The sequence below is a fragment of the Amphiprion ocellaris genome, chromosome 12 (assembly GCF_022539595.1).
Source record: "Amphiprion ocellaris isolate individual 3 ecotype Okinawa chromosome 12, ASM2253959v1, whole genome shotgun sequence".
NCBI lineage: Eukaryota > Metazoa > Chordata > Actinopteri > Pomacentridae > Amphiprion > Amphiprion ocellaris.
Window position 1 is genome coordinate 6808652 of NC_072777.1, and position 25407 is coordinate 6834058.

Below are 25407 nucleotides of genomic sequence, written 5' to 3' on the forward strand. Positions count from 1 at the left end.
CAATGAAAAACAGGGATGTCTCCAGACTTAAACAATGTCTTTAAAAAGTCATGAAACCATCTGCAGTATGTTAATAGTTCCCTCACAGAGAAAGAGCAAGAGAGTCATCTATTTATGCCTTTATTCCCAAGGCATGTACTCCCTGCCTCATTTATGTAGGTGACTCATTGTTTGGAGTAAAAGCTGTATTGTACCTGCCTGGGCTTGAAATTATTCTCTCTTCCCCTATTCATCTGAAACGCCAAAACATATCCATTCTCAACACACAACCTGCAGGTCTCACTGAGGGCTCCTAGAAAGCCTGTTCAGACTGAAAACAAAGACACAAATGAACAGGACAGCTGCTCATGTTCATTAATTGTCGTTGGCTTCCTGTTTTAGACATTAAGTCTGAATGAAATTCATAGAACAACGTCATACACTAGCTAGATTTAATTGTCAAAAGCATGACAGCTGGGATCACTTTTTTCAATGTCATAAGACCTAATATAGCAGGTCCAAATACACCACTTATCTGTATTTATAGCATATTAATTAGGAATGTTATGACACAGAGAGCAGAAAAAAACATGTTGGCATCGAAGCTTAGTAAAATCAGCTCCAAACAAGTCTTAGTTTGGGTATATTTTCTTTTTGAAGCAGCTATAATCAAACTGAATGTATGAAATTGCATGACAGGTGTCACTGATTGTGATTAATATACAGAAGATTATTGGATGAATGCGCAGTTCCCCTCACTTTTACAGAGCTAGATAGTCAAATTCATCTCCCTGTTCAGCTATCCAGTTGCAACTTCACTCTCTAAGCTCTCTTTGGCATGTTCATGGTGTATTGCTTGGATGCAGCAGGCAGAAAAAAAGCTCTAATAACTCTCTGTGCATTACCTGCTCTGCAGCAAACAGATACAGTCACAGACAAGCTGGTGAACGCTGTAGAACATTTGGCAGCTAAAGAGCCAGATATTTCCCCTCAGGAGTTCATAGAAAACATAGAAGACTCTCCAGAATCAGAGGACAAGGCAAAACGGCATTTGCCCTGTTGGCTTAAACAACATGTCAAAGCTGTATTCACAGCTTGTGAAAGGTACAATCTGCAAAGTAAATAAAGGATATAAGGATTGGAACCTTCTGATATTCCTAAATTAATTGACATTTTCTTAATTCACACAAGTAGTGTAGATAACAACTTAATTTATTACATGACTAATTTCACTGCCGCTAATAAACCAAAACATGGGATAATGGTCATATAACAAATTGTCTTCATCATAACTGTTCGATTTCCTTCCCTGAGGAAGCCCACCAGATGTGGGTGAAAGCTTTGCAAATACCAAGTCATCTTACTTGGGACCTCATATATTTTGTTGCTGGTGGCATTATATAATAAGAAACATGTAGTGGAATTATCACCTTCCTGATAATGTCAGCAACAACAGAAAAAGTAAAGGCTTTGTAAAAGTGGAATTTATGGCAGAGCTGTTGCATAGGTGTTCTAATAAAGTGCTTAGAGTGTATATATAATTATATTTGGTCAAATTAACTGTTTAGTATTTACAGGTAATGTAAGGAAATTCAGATTACTTTCATAGCTACATTGTGTATCTGTTCTGATTTATGGTCCTGCTTAAAACTAAAACAAAAAAAAAAATTTGAAAACTCATCTCTGTGCTTTGAAGTTACACATTCAGATTGTTTTCCCATGGGAACAATCCTTCCAATCTTAAACATGTTTAGATGTAACTCTAGAATGTGCAGACCTATGAAGACCAAAGCTCCTTCTTCACCCACGTCTCCCCACTCGCTGCACCTGAAGCCCACCAGCTCCTCTCTGTCACTGCAACACTACTCAACACTACACAATGGAACGTTGTAATATTTGAGTAATTCAGCTATACCACATTACCAGGAGCTGATTCTGCATAAGAATATTTATACAGAAAGCCCTGCAAGTTGACAGAATTCGTTCTTTAAGTTTGTGGAACCTTGGAAGTCTGAGTGGCTTTTAGACGGTGATCAGAACACTGCAGTTTTAAGGCAGAAATGCTCAGTCACGGCGCTGAATGCCTATTTCTCTCATGACGCATCTTCTAGGTTATAACATAACACCACATACGGTTGTTTTCCACTGCAGGAACTTGCCTTAAAACCTTCTGACCTGTGCTGACACGCTACTGTGCAGGTCCCAACGCTGATTGGTCAACTTCAGAAAAGACAAATGCTGATTAGTTAAACTTGGAGAGGATGACAAGCACCTTTTGTCAATCCTCTCAATGTCCTTGTCGAGTAGCGGTCTTCTCTCGCCATAAACAACATAAAATTCAGTATCTAGGCCAATATGACAAACCACCATTGTTGTATTTCCCACGTGTTCACACAACTGGAGTTACATCCAGTATATTCTATTGGCCATTGTTTTGATGCTCTTGAAGTTACATTCACAGTTTGTCACATTTTTTTTTACTTTTTTCATTTGAAGATAAAGAAACTAGCTTCCTGACTGAACTTCTAGTTAGCATGGACATTTATGGATATAATACTATTGATATAATTCACAATTCATTATGTCCCCATTTAAAATGCAAATTACCTTTACAGCTGAAATTGCATTATTTTCAGTGCCCTGTTGAAAAAATAAGGAAAGTTTTGTGGCACTTGAAAGCCACATGTTTTACTCACCACATCTAAGAAGGTGTTCTCCAGCGATCTGTACTCAGGTGACGTCTTGTTGAAAAGGTCCTCAGAAAAGTCCAGGTTGGTGACACGCAGGCTGAAGAACACCACCAGCTCCCGGCCGTGGCTGGCCGTGGTCATGGCAGGCGTGGTCAGATATCTCACTGGAGGCGGGGCTGTGACACTGACAGTGCTGTGTTCTGCCTCCACAGATAGGAAACCACTCCCCTCATCAGGAAGCTCGTTTGCCTCTGTGGCTGGCATGTCTGTTTGATCCAGCTCCACAGCCAGGTCCTGTACGGCCTCATCAATGACTTCCTCAGTGGCAGCTGGCGGACTGGTGTGGCTTTCGCCTCCTTTCTTCACTGCCCCTTCCAAGTCTTCATCAATAATGACGACAGCTGGCTCACTGTGCTCCAACTCAGCCTCCGGCTCAGTGCTATCATCCTCTGAAGACTCAGCAGAAGAGGGGATTACAGATTGCTCTGCTACCTCAAAGAGTCCAGAGTCTACAGTCGGGTTAGGTGAGGACACTTCAGACAGATCGACAGGAGCTGCTGGAGGTGTGGGGAAGGAGTCTGGGACTGGTGCAGCCGTCACACTGATGTCTCTTTTTGGGGATGAATCACTTTCCTGCGTCTCCTCCAGCAAATCTTCTGTGACTTTTGTGCCCTCTGATTTGTCTTGCTTGTCTGGAGCTGTCACGTCTTTGAAATGTCAGGCAAAAAGGCTGAATTAAGTCATGATCTCTCACAAAGGATTTCCACAAACTACCAAAATGTGCCTGCTGAGTAAATAATACATAATACATTTAAATTTTGTAATAATGAATTCTTAGTCTGGATTCCCACTACTGCAGTGAGATAATGTCTTAGAGATTACACTTTAGGATGATTCATAAATACTTTTAAACAATCAAAAAATAATTTTGTAATAGCACATACTACATCAGCACTGAAAACATAATGAGGGGAAAATGGCACGTTTGCTGCATTTTAACAGGGGAGATCACATTTCAGCAGGCATGCAGCCCTTAAGACAGAACATCAAAACATCAGGGGATCCTTAATTATCTATTGTAGTGTCAGTGCACATCTCTATTACCATAATTGATTGCCTTCAACCATATCATATTTCAGGCTTGGTACACCAACCGCTGCCTGCTCTGCTCACCTGCAATATGAGAGGACATTTCAAAGTATACAACACAATTGGTTGTACCTGTCATCATGACGTCAGCGGTGTCACTCTCCACCTGAGCGTCTACGCTGTCAACATCCTCCTCCATGTGAAAATCATCGATGATGGGATATTCCTGATCAGGTTCACCTGCATCTTCTCTGGAAGGCTCGGTGTCTATTGGTATGATTGGTAAATTACTGTCTTCTGATGGGTGATGATAGTCAGATCCTACAGGATGAAGGAACTCGTTATCTTCAACAACATGAATAGCATCCTCTCCAAAGTGAAGGTCTTCCATGTCATCCAAGGGGTGAAGGATTTTTATTGATTCAGCTGGTGGCTCAGTAATGTCTTTCTCAGGCTCTAAAATCTCAATTATCACCTCCTCTGGATGTGATTCTGGGACATCAACACCTTCGCCTTCTGATTGCGGAACTGCTACCTCCTCTTTTGATGGTTCTGAAACCTCAGGTACCTGTTCTACTGGAGGTAAAATATCAACTGTGCTTTTGTCTTCTTCTGATGCATCTTCTGGTTCTGGACTCTCCACTACGTCCTCCTCAGCTTCAGGAGGAAGGTGCGGTTCTGAAACGTCCGCTGGTTCCTCATCTAATACTGGGACCACAACTTCTTCTTCTGGTTTCACATCATCAGCAACCTCTATCTCCAGTTTTGTTATTTCAGTTATATCTGACACTACTTCTGGTTCTTTCTCTGATTCTGGTTCTGAAGCTAGCTTTACAACCTCTACCATGTTTTCACTTGGTTCTGAAACTCCTTCTTGCACTTCTTCTGATTCATGAGTACCAACTTCCTCAGCTCCTGTTTCTATCACTTCAATTACATGGCTTTCCTCTTCTGGTACAGACTCTGGTTCTGGTTCCAATAAGTCTACTATACCATCACTTGGTCCTGGAGCTTGAACAACTTCTTCTACTATTTTCAAAACCTCCACCACTTCTGTCTCTTTTTCAGCAAGTTCATCCTCTGGTGCTGGAATCTTAACCGCCTCTTCTTCTACCACTGATTTCACCACATCTTCCTCAGTGGCCTCTGTCTCAGAAACTTCCAGTACTGGTTCCTCTGATGCCGCAGCTTTAACCACCTCTTTCTCTGGCTCTAGAACTTCCTCATCGACATCTAAAGCAGGTTCTGACTCTTCCTCCAGTTCTGGAGCCCGTTCTGAAACCTCCACCGCATCTTTCTCAGGCTCTGGAGCTGGAAGTGTCACCTCAACTTCACCTTCTTCTGTTTCTTGAGCCTTTTCTACCTCCTCTGTAAATTCACCTATGTCCTCTTCTGATTGCAAAATGTTGGCTCTTTCTTCCACTCCTCCTTCTGTCAAAACCTCAACTGCACTATCATCTGGTTCTGCATCTGCTTCTGATTCTTCTGGCTCTGAAACTTCAAGTGGTTCAGAAATTTCAAGCTCCTTCTCCTCTATTCCTGGAACATTAACTATGATTTCTGCTGGCTCTGAAACTGCAATCTCTTCATGAGTTTCTACAGCTGAATCTTCCTCTGGCTCTACAACTTCAGCTACTTCTTTGTCCGGCTTTGAAACTTCAGCTGCTTCTGTGTCTGGTTCAGAAACTTCAGCTACTTCTATGTCCGGTTCTGAAACTTTGACCACTTCTTTGTCCGGTTCTGGAACTTCAACTACTTCTTTTTTCGACTCGGAAACTTCTGCTACTTCTTTATCCAGCTCAGAAACTTCAGCTACGTCCACTTCTGAAACTTCAGCTACTTCTGTTTCTAGTTCTGAAACTGCAGCTGCCTCTTTGTCTGAATCTGAAATTTCACCTACATCTGGCTCTGAAACATCAGTTACTTGTGTTTCTGGTTCTGAAACTGCAGCTGCTTCTTTGTCTGAATCTGAAATTTCACCTACATCTGGCTCTGAAACATCAGTGACTTCTGTTTCTGGCTCTGAAACTGGAGCTACTTCTTTGTCTGATTCTGAAACTTCAGCTCCATCTTCATCTTGCTCTGAAATTTGAATTGCTTCTACCTCTGGTTCAAAAACTTCAATTTGGTCAGGTGTTGGATGCAAAACCTCAAGCAAGTTATCATCAGTTTCAGTAACTGATTCTTCTTCTGCCTCAAGCAGTTTAACTTCAGTTTCGAATTCTGAAACACTCTCAGTTTTCAAAACATCATCAGGATCATGGGATTCAGGGACACCCAAGTCTACATCCTCTTCATCTGGAAGGGCATTAACTTCTTCGTCTTCTTGAGGGTTGGCTGCTGGCTCTGTGTGTGGCTGGCCTGTGATGGCTGATAGTGTTGTGATGGGGAGTCCAGAATCAGACAGTTCGTCTCCAGCAGGAGTGAATAAAATTTGAGTGGTAGGGGTAACCTGCACAACATCCAAGCTAGGATTTTCTCTGCCCTCATCAATAAGTGTCAGGTCATCTTCTGGTATCAAGTTGGGAGACAGACTGATATATGGAGCATCTGTCTCCAGCTCAAGAATCACAGGAGGGGTCGGTATGTAGTCGCGCACAAGTTCACCGGTTTCGTCGTGATGAATGGTTTCAATCTCATGTGTAATGATCAGCAGTTCTTCCTCCTCTTCTTCGTTTGATGGCTCGGCCTCACTGTCATAAACTGACTCTGACTCATCAGTAATGTCCTCGGTGGCTGGGGGTTGATCACTGCTCTCTATAATCCCACCAGTTACAGCCGTTACCTCTTCATCTGGGACAGTCATGGGATCAAGCAGAGTCACCAGAGCATTTTCCTTCTCCAGTGGGGTCAAGGGAACTACCAGCAGAGGTTTATCGACTTCTGGTTCATCCGTGAGAACTTCAAACTCATTATGTGAATCAGGCTCACTGGACTCACTAGACTGTGGAGAGATGATAAGACAAAATTATATGATGGTTGTAGTGAAAAAACAACATCTGATGTCACACAAAGTACTCTACAAACTTAATTTATATATATTTCATTCCAAAAATCAAACGGCATTCACAGATCAGTGACACTTTATTATGAAGCACAATGGCTGCCAGTCATGTGGCACCACAAACCTCTTTGTAATAACACTTAGTTACTACAGTTTTTGGTCTTCTCAGCTAAGGTATGTAAGTAATTCAAAATAATGCAGGAGCCATAGCATAGCAAACTACAGTATTTTTAAATACCCTCCTTTCTTCACATTTCTTCCATTATTAATTGCAAAACTTCTTACCTCATTCACTAGTTGTACTGAAGAGGTCAGTGTCAGTGCTGGCAGGAGGATTGTTTCTGTCAAAAAAATACTTAAGTCAAACACCATAAACTATTGAAACTTTTCCTACCAGTTTGCTGTAGTAGATATAGAATTAAGGCATTTTAAATTGCTTCCAAATACATTATTTTAAATTTGAAAGGGAAACAGGAATGCCTCCACTGTACCTGGTTCAAAGTTAAGTGAGTCCAGATCAATTGGCAGAGAGGCGTCCTCACGTAAAGCCTTGGTCACCATTTCCCTGAGTCCAGAGTCGTCCGTGGACTCGGGTGCACCAGTCGCCATCTCTGAATTCTCAGAGTTGATTTGAGGGGAATTAATCTCAAAGACCAAAGAGTAGTGCACTGAGATTCCTCCGGGCCTGCAATTGGAGATGTTATCTTAGATTCAGAGTTGACAGGTGTGATTTTTCACACTAACTGTATCGATCAACAAATCTATATCAACCCCATGTAGATACAGGTTTGTTATTGGGGTAATGTTGCTCTTTTAGCTTATTGTATAACCTATTGTTCATTTTAAATTGTTGATGTAAAATAAATAAAGTCTAACATGTCAATGTTTTGAAAATCTTAATGGATTAAACAGTTTCTGACTCTCAGCATGGATTCTCTCAGTGTAAATCACAGCAGCTGACCCACAAAGGTAAAGAAACTGGCGGCACAGTGAGAGATAGCACGTTTAAATGCCAGGCATGAAAATCTATAGATACATTTTGCAAAAAAGAGGTTGCATCAAAACTTCATCAATATTCTGCACAACGAGTGTCATCAAGAGAGAATAAACTGATTTGCTCGACATGGCTGATTAGAATGACGATGATGTGAGTTTTGTTGCTTTTGTGTGAACTTGTGTCTGTCAAGGGAAAGCACTTCTTCATTAGGTTGCAGTGGTGGTTCTGAAATATCCACTGCATCACTTTATTCCTAACTCTCAAGAGTTCCATATCTGGAAACGTACAACTCTCCTGCTGTCTACATGTAACTGGTATCCCGAATTTTCATCCATTTCAAGCTCTCCTTGCACATTTCCTTGTTTTTTCAACACCTGCTACTATGTGCCGTTGCCACATGCAAGTAATTTTAAAGGGTAACAAGTAGTTTGTATCTACACCCACATCCCGCTGTTCAAAATCCTACACCTGTTGCCAGTCATGTCATCATCTGGCATCTAATCCAAGCATCGAAGTCGAGCTTTTCTTTGTTCTTCTTCTGCTCTGATGAAGTCAGTCAAGGCACGTGGGTGCAGCCCACACATTAAAGGCTTTTTTCAATTTTCAAGCAGAGAAATTTGCCTTGAACTTTTCTTCTGGGTCTTCCTGAATACAAGCAAAACGGCTTTATTCTTTCCCTTTTGTCTTTTTATGTTTACACCTCCGTTTCAAAGACCTTGTCTTTTATCTGATGTACAAAGCGTTGGCGTATTTTTCCCCTCTTCTGTTCTCCCATTTTAACCTCCTTTTCCAAAATGATGTCAACTTGAAGCTCAACTGACTAATAGGTATTCATGCTGAAAATGAATCAAAGGTGAAATCGGTCGCTCACTGTGCTGAACTAAGTGTTAAGATCATAGTTTTTGCTTTACAGCAAATTCGCTGGTTCAGTCTGAGTGTTTGCAGCAGCAGGCAATAAATAAATAATAAATAAAACACTGACCAGTGAACACGACCTGCTGAGAGACAGTTAGAGAAGCTTGCTGGTAAGAAAGTCAAACATCCAGCAGCTAAAGAGCCACATGATTTTCTCAGTTGTCCATAAAGACCAAACTAGAGCCAAGAGGACGCTGTATTACATTCATTCAGGATAAAAACACCACTCTAATGGGATGACAATGATGCTCTGTGTGTACTGGTAAATTTGATAAAGTTTCAATATATACAGGGATGAGTTTTCGTCTGTTTTGGAAGGGTTTTTTCTGCCCCCAAGAGGCCAAATCTCAATCAATATCAGCTGTAAATCATCCCCTTGTTTTAGTCTTCCAACCTCATCTGATCTTACAGCCTCTACTTTTCTCAACTGGTTGATCATTTCTCTAAGTTTCAGGTTTATATATAGTGGTCTGAAAGCATCATCTCCTTCTTTGTCTTCTCTACAACTACTTTCTCATTTTTCACTCTGTCTGATCTTTCCTTGCGGCTCTTTTCCTGACAGATCTTTTGAGAAACATCCCCTTCCAACTTCAAATTCATGTTCTTTAAGTCTTGCATAGTCAGACTACTCTGCTTAACAGAATGGTCTGGCTGCACCCCTATGTAATTTTGCTGTAAGAGATTTTAAAAAGTACTGTATTTCTCTAAATCAGTCACAATCAAATTAGATACAGCTAAGTGAAGAATGTAGCGACGGTGTTCCTGCAAAATAGTGACAGATGGGTTGTTTTAACGAAATACGTGAATACAGGGAGGCGAGTACTGTCATTAAAATGACTAATTCCCCAAATAAAATGCCTTTTTTCAGGATCCCAATTCTTTGCAAAACTTGAAATGCAATGCATGAGTGGTAGGTTGCTGTTTGGATGTTGTTATTTTCCATAGCGAGGCAGAAAACTGTACTTAGAAAATGCAAACGATTCAACCTCAAAGTTATTGCAACAAGAATTACATTTCTGCAAATTTAAGTTAACTCAACAGTCCTCTCTCTGGTGATTAATGCTTCCTAGTTAGAAGTCCACTGCCTTGCAGACTATATGAATGTTTTCTTACTCTTTTTCCCTTAAAGTGCAAGCACAACCGAATCCAACTCAGTGCCACCAAACAGGAAGTGTTGTCACATTTTTCCTGCCAAGCCTCAACTTAAAAAAGATAGCTAGTTAGCTACTAGCATGTCAAGAGCTGAATTAACAAATGAAATTAATTAAAACAGCAGGACAACATGATCAGAGTAGTGTTTGTGTCCAACTGGCTGATCCAAGTTTGATATTATCTACCCTTTTAGATCTGTTTTGGGTATTCAGCAACTCCTCACAAAAATATCTAGCTCCAGAAACCAAAACAACAAGCTAAAAGATTTTAAAACACTGAGGGAAACCGCAGAGTCAGGTGAAAGATTTTGTAGGTTTGTCACCATAAGCTTCCCCCTTTCACATTACATGTAGTTGTTTTGATCTATTGTTGATATAAAAATACTGATTAGTGGAGTTTTAAATTGTCGCACAACTGACTATGAACTAGACAGCTTTTCATTCAGCACTTGAAGCAAAAATCAAAGTAACTGGATAAAAAAACTGAATAAATGCATGTGAATGTGTTTTTCACTTCAGACAGAATTCAAAATAATGAATACAGCAAATAATCACAGGAGTTGACACAAAATGTGACTCTGAGATTGTTGCCTTTGTTTTTGAGTGCCGGCGTCTGGCAGACAAAAGCAGGAGGAGTTGTGAATCCTCCCTAAGATTAGAGGACGAGCTCCCGCTGAGGCCTCGCCTCCGTGTTATTGGCCATGACAGCGCCAGACACCACAGGGGATGGCAAATTAACTGGGGGGGAGGCTGACAATTATTGTATCCATAAGTCTTCCTGTTTCACTGCTTACCTGCCTTCTGTGACACTGAGAGGAAGGAGGCCGAGTGCTCCAACAAACTTTGGTGAAAAAGCAGCACATTGTGCTGGCTTCTAACAAGAATAGGAATTACTAGGAAAATATCATGTTGTCTCAGCAGTTATTTGGCTCTTGTGCAGATCTTGTACTGTTTTGTGGACAGGTTTTGAGTAAAATAATCTCCCCACTGTGCATTTGACTTGGACCCAAATAAATGCTGAGCTGCATACTGGCAAGACAAACACACAAGATGCAGATACTAGAGGGAATGCTTCATCTCTCAGTGTCATTTACCCGTCAATGTCCTGGGTCTTGCTGGCATAGGGGAGAAGAAAAGAAGGTGTTAGAGCTGGAAATGAAACTGTAGCATGAGGAATGATGCCAACAGGATGAGAATGAGTCCCACGAAATTAAATCTTTCCCGGCAGCGTGTCACTTTAAATTCTACACGAAAAGATGCACTAGGTTTCTGTATAGCATGAAAAATCTGCAATAAAATAAGCAACAATCAATGTAAATGTAGGAAAGAAACCTTCTCAGTTATAAATAAATGGGATGAACTATGAAAAGCTGTGATAATCGACTTTTTTAGTGTTGTGTGGGTCTGATATGTGATTTTGATTGGATTTCTGTAATGGAGCTACACGTCACAATAAAGCTAGCGAAAAGTGAACATGTTCATGTCAAACAAATAAAATCAACACCAATGGACCCAAAACCTATTATCACACACCAAAATACAACCCAGTCGAACTGCTGTCAACCTGAACTCTGCAGAGATATGTTTTTGTACTGTAACCTACTTTGTATGTCCTTGCATCTACAGTATAACGTTTTTTTTTTTTCGTAATATCAGTGGTAATGTCATGGTCCTTTTTTCTTCCTCTATATTGTCAGTTTTTATTATATTCTGTTTTACTTATTGTATTCTGCAACTGCACTGATTTCTTACTCACCTCTTTTGTTTGTGGCTGCTGCAGGGATTAATAAATTGCTCTGTTGATATATAGACTGCACTGGAGGGTTGATCCACAGTAGGCGGATAATCATTCATTTTCACCTCACTTTTAATCTGACTGGTGTTTGTGTTAGCTGCGTTCTGTTTGTGACGGGGAATTATTTTACTCTGTTTTGTTTTGCCTCGAGTGACACATCAATGCTGTTGATGGAATTTTCAGTTGGCATCTGACTTGTGGTGGCAAGGCAGTGGTACCACAATGTAAAAATACTGTAATACAACTATGTCTCTCGCATGAAACATTGTATACCAGGTATGTGTGATTTTAAGATTTTTACCAGAAATTAAACAGAAATTAGGCAAGATGGGCTTTGTCAGTGTTTGCAACAGTATTCAGCAGCCTTGTAATGATGAAATCGGCTGTGATGGAGCTAACTGGTGCTCTTTTTATTTGCAGTATTTGTAGTTGTGATCTCCATTTTAAAAAAAAGTAAATTTTGTTTCTGAGCTGTTCAAAAACAGTGTCAGATTTCTAATTCTTCTACATTTTGTTCAGAATCGTAATGGTTTAGCCCTATATGGTCCCAAATCTGACAGGCCAGAAGACATAATTCAGCCTCTGGTACAGTATGAATGATGGCCCAGAATAAAATCTGTGTGCTGAAACTGAACCAGGTCAGTATCTTCCCCAATTTAGGTCACTACACATGGTGTGTAATCGGTCCAAATGCAAATAAATTTGCCAATTCTCAGCCCAAATCCACACATCCAAAAACCATCCAAATCTGGCTCAGTTTAATCCCATCTCCCATATGATTCTGTCCTGCAAACTGTTCAAAATGAGCTTATTTTTGAGGGGAAAAAAACGTCACTTCATTTATTTATTTATTGCCATTTTCTTCTCCATTAGACGTTATGTTGGCATTGGCCCATTATTACTGAAAATAAACAGAAACTGCAACCATCCTCAAAAGCAAGCAAAAAATACCTTTATTCTGTCTTTTTAGTCATGGCTGGAAACATTTGCCTGCAGCAGCATCTGACACAATTCCAGTGACAACCGGCCTCTTATCTATTCAAATGGTTCTCCATGTCAAACAATCTGCTCATTTAAAACTTAATGAAATTATCAAGGCTCAGAGGAATGTCTCGGCACTGCCGCTGTGGCCACGCTGGAGATCTGATTATGCTGTAACCCTGCCTCCCTATTCTCATTCGCTCACTCAAATCCTTTTAACATTCAGATGTATATTTCATGGTTTGGACTTACCTGATTCCCAGCACATGAATGGCTTTAAATCCTGGAAGTTTGTCAAAAACATGCAGCATCTGTAAAAGAAGCATGACTATTTAATACTTAAAATATCAGTCAAGATGCTCTCATCACCCTCCTCCCTTTGCTGAAGCTGATACAATCAACTCTGAGCTGTCAACCAAAAGCTTGTTAGTAAGCTGCCAATGTGTCAGTGTAAAAACAGATTGCATGAATGGGAAACCCTCATTGATATCTATCTTTGGGCAAGTTAAGCACCTGGACACTCTTATGACATAATCGTCTTTACAAGCTCCAACAGGTAACATCCTGCTGCGAATCGCGTGTGGCTCTTAATGATCTCAGCACCTTTAAAAGACACTTTGAAAAAGGAAATGACACTGAGGGACTTAATTTCTCAACATGACTCTCACTGAGGAGCTTGATAAAAGAAAAACACTGGCAGAAAGTGTGGATTGTGGGTAATCTTCTCCCTTTCCCTGGCCCTGACCCCACTGCCCTGTGGTGTAAGCTTCTTTACTATCAGCCTGAGCCAGCGCCATCAGCACAGGCAGACGGACGCTGACAGCTGCTGATAGATGGTGGTGACATAGAGAAAGGAGGAGAATGACATGAGATCATTTTCTTAAAGACAATCCTTCGTGACTGATAGTCTTGAATGGACACGATGCTTGCTTGCAGAAAGTATCTCATCCTTTGATTAGAAGTAAAAGCTAAGGCTGGACAGTAGGTCGTTTTGATTAATTCAGATGTTTTGGTTTTTGCATAATGCGTTACATTGCGAAAACGTTTTTTTGAAGGTACATATAAAGCCAGTCACAGCAAGTGTCTGAGTTAAGAGTTGACCAGTCAGTGTGTCGATTCTACTTTGTTCGGTCTGTTCCTGTGCAGATATCAGGCTGACGTGAGGAAACAAACACTGGGAGAAGGTGAGCTGGTGAGCATATTCTTAGTGTCTACCCGCAATTAAAATAATCACAGAACCCTGGAGGTAATTCATGTCTAAGCTGCTCCCTGCAGGGACATGAACGAAACATACAAGGACGAGATGTGAGGACAGAAGCGCTTCATTCCTCAGTCTCAGTCTTAAGCGACACCATTTACTTACAACATGCTGCAAAACTGTAGCAGCTGGGAAATTAAAGCAACATCACAACTGTGCAGCATTTATATACAAGACTTGCAAGTTGGATACACCTGTGTTTTCTTGCTCTAGGCCGTCTCTCTTCTCATTTTTTGTCTCGTCAAAGTGCATTGAAGTAATTGGAAGATCCTCCACGAGGCTGAGAGGGAACAATTTCCAAGTCACAGGAGAAGGGAGAACGTAAGGATGCATTAGTCAGCATAATGAAATGCACTCAGTGACAAAACTGATTAATAAATATTGCAACATAACTTGCTACCTTTTACATTTTATTGTTAATTGGTTTTGGTGTTTCTTTCATTAGGAAAAAAAAACAAAACAGCACAGAAGTTTGATGTTTTCTGCTGTTTGAATCAGTCAGAACCTTCTGCAATATTTTATTGGCTGAGACACGTCCCACGTACTGGTGCATATTACTTATGTGTATATAAACGTCCAATACAGAACTAAAATTAGTCTGTGCACTTTAACTGCATTTTATTAAAAACTGAAGCCAAAAGATTCCATTCAGGTTTGAACTGCTCCATGTTTTTTGTGATTTTTATGGTTTTAGATCCTTATATTTAGATTTATTTAACAATTATGGCTCTGTAACAAAGTCTCTGTTCAGCTAGCACTGTCACAATCATCCACTAAACAAAACATTGTTTGTAGACTGACCATCAGAGTAACCATAAGAAAAACCTACAGCCTGGTTAAACTATCCTGGAGACCCTGAAACATTTTAGTGGAAATATGCTGTGAAGAAAAAATACTTCCAGAACCAGTAGCTCCTTTGCATCATACTGCTTTGTGTTTTTCTCCATCTCCCTATCTTTGGTGAAAAATACAACCATACCAAAAATCTACTGAAAATAAATAAATATATTTAATTCACTCCAAAAAAAAAATTAATAATAGAAAATAAACAAGGTAACCTATGATAATAGTACTGGACTTTATATCTTAGTTTCTAGCCTTATTAAAGGTTTTAATGATCATATTGTTTCATCTAATCTAAACACATTATTACTTTTTACTTCTGTCGAATCACACTGCTCTCGTACATAATTTAACTGAACAATTTTATCAGCAAATAACTCTAACAACTCGTGTTAAAGAGTCTAACTAAACACTTATGTTTCAATACCATATATAAAGTGTGTTTTGTTTTGACAGGTCAAGTAGCAGTACAGGCAGCTACTTGAGGCTTGTTTTCATTTTTTCTCCATGTGTTTTCTTTAAAGAGAAGAACACTACTAACAAGGACAGCAGCAGAAAACAAAACAAAAGAAAGCATGAAGCAGAAGTCCCACCTGGTCTTGCAGGTGGTGAGCCAGGTCGATGTACTGAGGGGAGTCTGAGTCACCCAGCAGCTCTCTGTAACCCGGATCCACCAGGTCGATACTGAACTCAACGATCTGCTCCACCGGATTCTCAGGGACGACGTTGGGAAGCTCCGAGTCCTTCGGGACAACAAACACTTGTCAGTCTCAAGGTAGCACTAAAAACAACGCCTTTGGTCTATGAACACCATCTTATCATATGAATGCCACTGTCTGTCTGAGTGTTGTCACTGATCACGTGCATCCCTTTATGGCCACACTTTGCCATCTTCTAATGGCTGCTTAAATCAGGATATTGCACCATGGAACTAAAGTCAAGCTGGTTTTATGAGCATGACAGCGAGTTCAGTAGACTTCAGTGGCCTCGTCAGTCAGCAGATGTGAATCCACCTTTGGGATATGGTAGAAAGGGAGATTGGACTACATAAAAATACAGCTGACAAATCTGCAGAAATGGTGTGATGAATCATGTCGACATGAAGCAGAATCTCTGAGGAAGGATTCAACCTCATCAACAACTGAGAGCAAAGGAAGATTCATCCATCCATCCATCCATTATCTATACACCGCTTGATCCTCATTAGGGTCGCGGGGGGCTGGAGCCTATCCCAGCTGACTCAGGTGAAGGCAGGGGACACCCTAGACAGGTCGCCAGTCTGTCACAGGGCTACATACAGAGTCAAACAAGCACTCTCACATTCACACCTACGGGCAATTTAGAATGATCAATTAACCTCAGCATATTTTTGGACTGTGGGAGGAAGCCAGAGCACCCGGAGAAAACCCACGCATGCACAGGGAGAACATGCAAACTCCATGCAGAAAGATCCCGGGAAAGCCAGGACGCGAACCAGGGATCTTCTCGCTGCAAGGCGAAAGTGCTAACCACTACACCACTGTGCAGCCCCAAGGAAGATTCAATGCAACACAATTTCCTTTCCTAGAAGGTCCAAATGTCTTTCGTCAGACAAGAAAAGGAGGAAAAACAGAAAGGAGAGCAAGAATAAATCCAGAGGTGGGAAGGAGGATAGGACAGAAGTAAAGAACCTGAAGAAAGAGAAAAAAGGTCGGGCAGGCAAATGTTCAGGCACAAAGTCTCACAATAAATATACTCAAGAGAAATACAGGAAACCCCTACCTATACTAAAGGACAGTAAATGTAGTTGGGCTTTTGATACCACAAAAGTAATAAAATGTCCTGAAATATGTGTTCCACACAGTACAGAATCACCACTGGTACATACATGCTTCAGTCAGACTGTGACTCATGACTCCTCCCTGCATATTCAACACTTACACAAAGACATGTATGGGATGAAAAGAGTAATGACCTGCTCCTATAAAACCAGTGACAGCAAAAACTCAAATTATACTGGTAATTTCAGATGTCAGTCTGCAATTTTAGCAAAATGACAGCATTTTCATCAAACCTGCATCTGGAACATCTTTAAAGGAATTCAGTGTCAAACGTCAAGTAAGGCTTTTTATCTTTTTTCAACCAAACTAAAGTGAACTCCTTCAATACAAACCCAGTCATCACAGCTGCAGACAGGAGAAAGCAGTAATTATCAGTGGAAAGACATGATGCACTGCTGCAACCATCTGCTGCTGCTGGTAAACACGCACGCACGCACGCACGCACGCACGCACGCACGCACGCACGCACGCACGCACGCACGCACACGCACACGCACACGCACACGCACACGCACACGCACACACACACACACACACACACACACAGAGGAGACTGAACTGTAGAGGAACAGGAACAGAACCAGCTGGATGACCGGTAAATAAGTGCAGCAGGTAAACTCTCCTCACTGTTTGGGAGCTGTTAGTGAAACTGCAGAGACTCCATCCTGAGTGTGGAAGGTCATGTGATCAATCTCGTCAACACACTTACAAACTTGCACATTCTCAAGGTTTTTGCAAGGTTGGTTTTCCGAAGTTTCTCCTTTCGTTTTTCACTGACTTCCAGTGAAAAACAGCCAGTGTTTTGTTGTTTTAATATACTTTAGAAAGTAACTTGTAAATAAACGAAAACTTGCTTTAGGTTGATACTCTAAAACACTGATGACCTTCCCTGAGCAGTTTATGTTTTTAGCCCAGTTTGGTTCTGATGATTTATTAGAAAATCTCTAAAAACTTTTAAAAATATTTCACTTAAATCAGGTTTAAGTTTGATCATTGCCAAAAAACAGATACCTTATTGGTGTGGACTTTTTTCTTATCATTCCAGTTAACTTAAAAAATTGCTGAAGTCTCCACTAAAGTTTGAATAAAGTTTGGTGGTGAGGGCCTTTTGGGCAGCACACTGCTGTCCAGCTGCTGATTATCAAAAAGCATCCATCTGGTGTCTGACCTGCAGTGCAGGATGAGTTGATTCCTTCCTGCAACCTTTTCAACAGTATTCCTAAAAAAATTAAGAATTTTTTATTTTTTTTTCCACTGGCTTCATCAGCTGCTGCCACTTATCTAAAAATCTGGCTGTGGAGGCAGCGGTCTAATCAAAGCAGACAAGGTGTCCCGAACCTTGGCCACTTGTTCCAGCCTGTCCTGGGGGATTCCAAGGCGTTCCTAGGCCAGAAGGGACATATAATCCCTCGAGCTTAATCTGGGTCTGCCCTGTGGTCTCTTCCCAGTTGGATATGCCTGAAATACCTCCATAGGGAGTGTCCAGGTGGCATCCTGGTCACATGTCTGAACCATCTCAGAGGGCTGTTTTCACGTCAATGAGCTCCATTTCTCCTCTAAGCAAACCCCAATGCATGCCGAAGGTCACAACCCAATGAGGTAGGCGTGCATTAATGAAGTCATCGAATTGGACACGATTAGACATCAGCACTGGTTTGAGATACAATCCATGAAGACGATAGGAACAGACGAGCCAACACTGCACAGAAAACGTGTCTGACACACTGAGAAGTGAGCAGATATGGATCTATCTATTTAAGGAGATAAAATTATAAATACTGTTTGGCCATCTGTGTGTGTCTAAGTAAAGGCACATATCCACATTTGGTATATTTTCTCAGATAAATACAGACTTTGGTGGTCTGTAAATTAGAATCCACAAACTAGTTTTCTGTGCAGATGTTTTATTTATGCAGAACTGTGGCATAATCATTTATACAGATGAGGCTTTATATGTTTTCCTCAGATCAAAGAATTAGCCAAAGTATTAGAAAACCTTGAATATCAGATGGAAAAGTTATAGATTGAAAAAAGAAAGTCTGATGCTGTGAATATATACCTGTCTAGTGCTTGAATATGACACAACTGTTGCTGTTTCAAACATAATTTCCAAAAATAAAATAACATCCTATACTAAAAGAAGAAAGATTAGACATTATCGGGTAAAACAGATCCATGTGTCAGATTTGTTGTCAATTAATCTTTTAAATTCATTTAATACTCATAATGTCCCCTAATAATTTCCATATGAACAATAATGTCATGGCTGAGCTGTAAAACGCCTCATTCCTCAGGATCACCTTCACAGCATATTTAAATAAACTGAAAGCAATGGCTGCCTGGACATTAAGAACTAAATCTAAATACTAAACTTTGTAATCTGGTTGGTAGTAATGTAAAGAAACTGTCTGTAATTTGTAATTATTGGTATAAAACATACACTACCATCGCAATGGGAGAAAATTACTTCTTAAGGAAAACAATTAGTAAAATAAAAAAAAATTTTAAAAAAATCAATAAAAGGTAAGTGGATGAAAATCCAACAAATACCATCAGCTTTATGAGTCTTTGAGAGAAGGCACATCCACTTAACTGCTCCAGTGAAGTTCTTCACAGCAGTATTGTACAGCTGGAAGGTGGTCAGCAGTGGTGTTTGGTTAACGCAGCTTTAAAGTGCACATATTGCAGGTTCAAAAGGCAGATGGAGGGGCATAATGCATAAATTACTGCAGGAAAACAAGTGCTCAAATATGACATTTTAAGCCACTGAGTCCCTTTCAAAAAGCTCCAGCCTCCTTTAACTTGTTGCTGTGGATAGGAGTGCGACTAAATACCTACAATGTAAATGTAAGTGCTTGTCGGTACCTCTTCGAGCTCCTCAGCAGGCTGAGTCAGATGGAGGGCAGGGCTTGTAGAGGCACTCGTGGGGCTGAGGATGGCAGCGCTGGTGACAATTGCTGGGGCTGCAGATGGGGCAACGGTTTGAACCTCCGGACCTGAAGCAACACAAAAGTCACTTAAATAACAGAGTAAATGAACAGTAATACTGTGAGTCAAACCGTGTGCTGAGCTCAATATGGCAGCATCTGCAGTGTGTATTTGTAAATAAAGACACAGGACAAATCTGAAGTGTCTCTTATGGCAGAACTGATGCTTGTGGACAACTTACAGTCTAACAGTCGATAGTAATAAACGCAGTGTAAAGATAAGACTAATTTCATGCAACATTAACTTCATAGAGCCTACATCTGTGAGAGTAGGTACAAAAATCAATATAAATTCATGTATGGTTAATGGTACAAGAACAAAAAATGATAGGATACATGTTGCATTAGATGCTGACAATTCAACACATACCAACATTATGTAGGCATAACACTATCAGAATAAAAATACAACTACTACTAGATGCTCATTAAATGTTTACCTGCTATCTCAGGGAGCTTCTGTGTCGGTGCAGGAGGCGCTACTCCTCTGTACAAGACAAAAAAAGTAGTGCAAGTTATCACTAACTTCACCTTTTATATATTTGATCACGTTGCTCTTAATGTGGATTACAAACAGGGCGAAAACAGACATTCATGTAACGTCTTTAGCGCCATGCTGCATTTGGAAAATTCCACCTGAAACAACATCCCCAAATTTATTCAGTACCAGCCAACAGCTGGACCAGAGACACTATGCATTTTGAAATACAATAACTCTCTGTGTATCCATTACCAGGCCCAAGTGGGATCTAAAAACACAAACATTGACTAAATGTAAAGCAATAGAAATGACCACAACAAAGCTAAATCAATGTTAATCACAGTAGCACAGGCCTCTTCATTCAATGTGCAGCATTTGAAAACTAGCAGCAGGTTAATAATAGATATCGCCTGGTCTCCGTACAGGGACTTCCAGGGTGGAAAGAGTTAAACCTCTGGCTCAGCTGTGTTGTTGCACTCACAGAAATCTCAAAGCTTACTGTCAAAAACTGAGATGAAATATTAATTTATCCTCTCAAAACATTTAGTATCATTTTTCTACCTGATTTCACCCGCTTGTTACTTGTTATATTATGGGTTTACAGTGATACAGGCTGGATTCAATTCTAACCATCATTATGGTTAACACTGTTTTCATTAAGACGATGATTATGATACCATGATTCAAACAACAGAAAGACTGATTCGAGCGTACAAAAAGTTTTTACGCTCGAACAATTCATGCTGGGCAGAGTGGGTGAAATTAAAATGACTCATGTTAAAGACCTGAAATTAGCACATCTCATGTTTATAAGTACTAAAATGGTCTGAAAGATATCAGGATGAGGTGATTTCACAAAATTTCTACATGTTCAGCAGTGTTCATTAAGAACAGCATTGTGAGAAATGGCAAGATTCTTTTGAAGTTGAATACAAATGCCATTAACGGGGTTCTAAATGTTTTTAATTATGGCAAATTAATCTTGTATAACTTGTACTTCTGTCTAGATTCATCAAAACTTCATTAATCTTTGATGAAGACAAAAGCACTATGAGTTGCAACACTGATGAACATATCAATGAATCAAAATGATGAATCACAGTAATAAAAAGTTGTTTGAATTATAGTCCCAACATCGTGCATGATCCTTTTGAGGTGAAGTTATGACAGAAATGCTGAAAATGTTAGAAAAAGTACATTCAAGAACCCCAGGTGGGATTGATTACATTGACAAACTAATTTAAAAAAAAAAACAGCTTACAACTAACTAAGTTTTTGGAGTAAGTTGTCTAAGGGAAGGAGTTGATATGGGACTCAGAGAACTGAGATCATCTGGACATGTTAAAGGGAGAGACAGCATGGGACGAGACAATCACTGTTAGCTGACGTGAAAGTCTGTGCCCAGCTCCAGGTCCCACCGAGTGCGTTGGGTACACCACAGCAATACGCTTTAGCAGCATTCAGGTGTCAGCAGAGAGCTTCCAGACACGGCCAGAGGAAAGTTTCCTCACTTCCTGTCTAGACCATGTTAACTCATGAGCCCGTGAGCAATATGCCAGTAACAATCACAGTCATGACTAACGTCAGACGCTGGCTAGACTGGATTTATTCCAGCTGTTAGCTGCTGTAAGTCTGCACTCAGCACAGGTCCCACCGAGTATGTTAGCTGTACCGCAGCAATACACTGATATTGGGACTAGAGCCACAGGAGCCAGAGAGACAAAAGAATACATCTAACAAAATCTGAACAGGGAAACAGCAATCCAAGGAGGCTGCCTGCAGACAGACCGCAAAACCACAACTAAGCGGGTATATGCTCTAACCCACACACATACTGTACATACAGAATACTTTGAAAATAGTATGGATTGTCACACTGCACCCTGACTGAGTGGAAATCAATCAGTGAATTCACACCAGCACAGGCACTTTATAGGTAACCTGTGGGGCGTAACCGGGTAAATCAGTGCGTCTTAAAGAAGCATCCATGTACCCTGATGTAAAAGAGGGTCATTCCTCATACATATAAAATATGTAACTGGGTGGAGAGATAGTCTCTTCATTCAGAGAGTCAAGGTTACAATATAGCCATATGACATCATATGCTGAACAGTATCTGAAGAAGTAAGTCATTGTACTCACTGAATAAACTTTTTATTGTAGGACCATCCATTCACTGTGCAGGAGTTTTTTTTGGCCTGTGTGTTGAACAACATAATGGGATGTGCATACACTACCACAAGGCAGTGTTTTATAAATGGTATCAAACTGTGTATGTCTTTCTTGAAAATATCCTCATAACTTATTGCTAAATATTAAATATCTTTTAGGAAATTACGACTAAAGTTTTCTATGACCTCTGAAATAAAGTGTGAAGTGTAAAGCAGACATGTTGTCAGCTGTTTCAGTGATATTTTGAACTCGGACCAACTCTGACAACAATAACAACTTTACTCAACAGTGCATCATGTTCATATTATCTCTACACAGGTAATCAGACAGACACACTAATACTATGATTGTCTGTCAGCCCTTACCTTGATGGAGGCCTCGCATCTCTAAGCCTGCTCATCCTCTGTAAAAAAAAAAAAAAACACAATCATTTACTGCGTGTCACACAATTCATGTCAAACACTGTCGCTCCACATCATTTTAACACTTGTGCAGTGCTTATTTTGTTTGTGATAATGATATAATGTCAGCGACTGCTGCGGCTGCTGCTCTCGCTGGAGGTTGTTTGTTTTTACATTGACTGAGGTGGTTAATTGAGTCAATCACTTATTTTTTTTGTTTACATCCAAGTTTTTTTTTCTAATGCAATTATGTGCAAATTACCTGTTGTGGTTTTAAAATACATTTAACTGCAGCTGTCTCTGAGGTCTTCAGGGAGGTTTACAAACCTTCCGGCCGAAAAACCCATTAAATATCCACAGTCTAATTTTAAAAACAGCTGTGAATGGTAATGAAAAAAGTTTCTCCTCTGTGTTGCTTTTTTAATGGAATCCTAAATAGTCTCTAACATGCAGAAGTTTTGTTATTTTATTTCTGACAACAATACTCATCACATTTATTGTTAGTATTTTAACAGTTTCTTTCTGCCCTGGTGTTCAACAGAAACATGAAGATATTATTTGTCATAAGCCTTAAGATGATATTGAAAATGTTTTCTATGTACTTACTGTTAAAAGAGCCCATGTGGTGACTTACACACACAACAGATGCAGTGTTGATGAATGTTTACTGATGGATTTACAACACAACTGCACACTAACAAACTAAAACAACAATCTCTGTGTGGCATCTGGATGTTGTCGAGTTTCGCTAATGTGAATCATACTTGTAAGTTCACAAAATCAGCATCTTCATGTCCTCATACTAGTTTTAATGGTAAGCCTCTCTCTGCAGCTACTAAGCAGAACAAATCAACAATCAGAATTTCTACAGTCACGTCTATGAAAGGCTCAGTTTAGAAGGGGAGGTGGGGTGAGTTTACCTGCACTTAGCACCTCAGTGATTTTCAGTCTGGAGAAAATGTGGGTAATTTTTCAGCCCGTACCTGGTGCAAATGACAACCGTAACTACCTATTTTTTGCGTGCTTGCTTCTCCTTCGATGATTTGAATCTTGTACTCATATTTTAATGTGAATCTCAGAGTTTTTTTCTCCTGCTACATTTTATCAGCTCAGTGTGACATTCAGCTTTTGTGATAAAATTGAGAAAGTCAAAGATACTTTTTCCAGGTGATGGGAACATATCAACATCAACATACATAATAGTCCTACTTAGGAACGAATACAACAGCAGAAATAAATTAAAACTGTTGTAGGAACTACACCCTGTGTGTTCAGTAATTTGTTGCTCTAATGTCAACATGAAGCAATTACAGCTGACAGGAAAATCAGGAAAAATTTATGGTTGATTTTGTTTCTTTTAAGGGACTTGTTGACGAAGAATGAGAATAAAAATAGAATATCATGAGAATTGGGGCACTTCATGCAAAACTATTGTAAGCCATTAAATTCAAAAACCCAAATGCTGCCTTTCGTGAAAATGAACTACAAAATATTTCCAGTATGCGTTCACTGCATATCCTCTGGTGTTTCACTGTGCAGTAAATTATCACAAAAATAGGTTTTTGACACGTGGATAGACGTAGAATCAATAGTTTAGTCATGAATCTATTTTTTCTAAACATAGCACTGCTTTCTGAGTGTTATGTTATTCCTCTACCTCATCCATCCATCCATCCATTATCTATACACCGCTTAATCCTCACTAGGGTCGCGGGGGGGAGCTGGAGTCTATCCCAGCTGACTCGGGCGAAGGCAGGGGACACCCTAGACAGGTCGCCAGTCTGTCGCAGGGCTACATATATAGACAAACAAGCACTCTCACATTCACACCTATGGGCAATTTAGAATAATCAATTAACCTCAGCATATTTTTGGACTGTGGGAGGAAGCCGGAGTACCCGGAGAGAACCCACGCATGCACAGGGAGAACATGCAAACTCCATGCAGAAAGATCCCGGGAAAGCCGGGACGCGAACCAGGGATCTTCTCGCTGCAAGGCGAAAGTGCTAACCACTACGCCACTGTGCAGCCCTCCTCTACCTCATACAAGTTTAAAATAAATGCACAGATGAACGAGTAAAAATTGTTTCCTTACATGTAGCCAAGAAACAGAATTTCAATATCACCACAAACACAATGGTTTATTTAATTTAAGAGCAGATACTGCTGGGAAAACCTTTGAAAAATGTTGTCAGTCATTCAGCACAATGTGAAGGGCACAATAATATGTCTAATAGCCGTGTGTGTCCACTGAGACAGTGCTGACTGTTGTCTGGTCCGCTGTACTTGTCTTACCTTGTGAATCATGCTCACGTGCTCCTCAGCGCTGCTAAAGTTTTTGGCGATGTCTGAGATACAGAGCGACTCGTGTTGACACGTGTGAACCCATCTCTGGTACTCGGCCGTCCCAGGGATCCTGTCAAAGAAGATCCTGAACGCCTCCCACACAGCCTCCTGACAAACTGACCAAACAAACATACATACACAGGCTCTTAGTCGCTCAGCACTAAATACGCTGTTGCTACACTGAGGAGCTCCTCCACACAGTAACAATCTGTTCTATACTGCAAAAAAATGAGCCTGTGACAGATTCCCTCTTTAGTTTACAGTTTTCGCTGTACTATGTGCTGTCTGGCATTCAGCTGTTTGGATGGCCAAACTTTGTTTGAAAGTCTGACCGTTTGGAAAGAAACAAACGATTATTCCTTGGTGCAGATACAGGACATGTGGCATTGTATATCACTTTTACCGTGTATTTAACAAAGTACTCGTTTAATTTGTTTATGTAATTAAAGGTTCATCAAAAGATCTTGCATTACTTCAAAAAGCAACCAGAGCTGGATC

General features: G+C 40.3%; 1 protein-coding gene across 7 annotated transcripts in view; it reads right to left on the bottom strand.

The window, feature by feature from the left end:
• The window catches only part of LOC111574551 (interphotoreceptor matrix proteoglycan 1-like), a 158175-nt gene that overhangs the window by 43228 nt on the left and 89540 nt on the right, over positions 1–25407 (bottom strand). For 5 of the 7 annotated variants that reach the window (XM_055015728.1, XM_055015725.1, XM_055015724.1 and 2 more), the window contains 11 exons: positions 24859–25025; positions 22528–22565; positions 19950–19996; positions 19388–19518; positions 15296–15445; positions 12854–12912; positions 10920–10940; positions 7254–7447; positions 7048–7103; positions 3891–6702; positions 2676–3376 (listed from right to left, as the gene is read on the bottom strand). In XM_055015728.1, coding sequence (XP_054871703.1) covers positions 2676–3376; positions 3891–6702; positions 7048–7103; positions 7254–7447; positions 10920–10940; positions 12854–12912; positions 15296–15445; positions 19388–19518; positions 19950–19996; positions 22528–22565; positions 24859–25025 — 4376 coding nt within the window. Of the gene's footprint in view, positions 1–2675; positions 3377–3890; positions 6703–7047; positions 7104–7253; positions 7448–10919; positions 10941–12853; positions 12913–12938; positions 14140–15295; positions 15446–19387; positions 19519–19949; positions 19997–22527; positions 22566–24858; positions 25026–25407 lie in introns of those variants that run through there. The other 2 variants (XM_055015729.1, XM_055015730.1) reach the window with 2 other exon arrangements.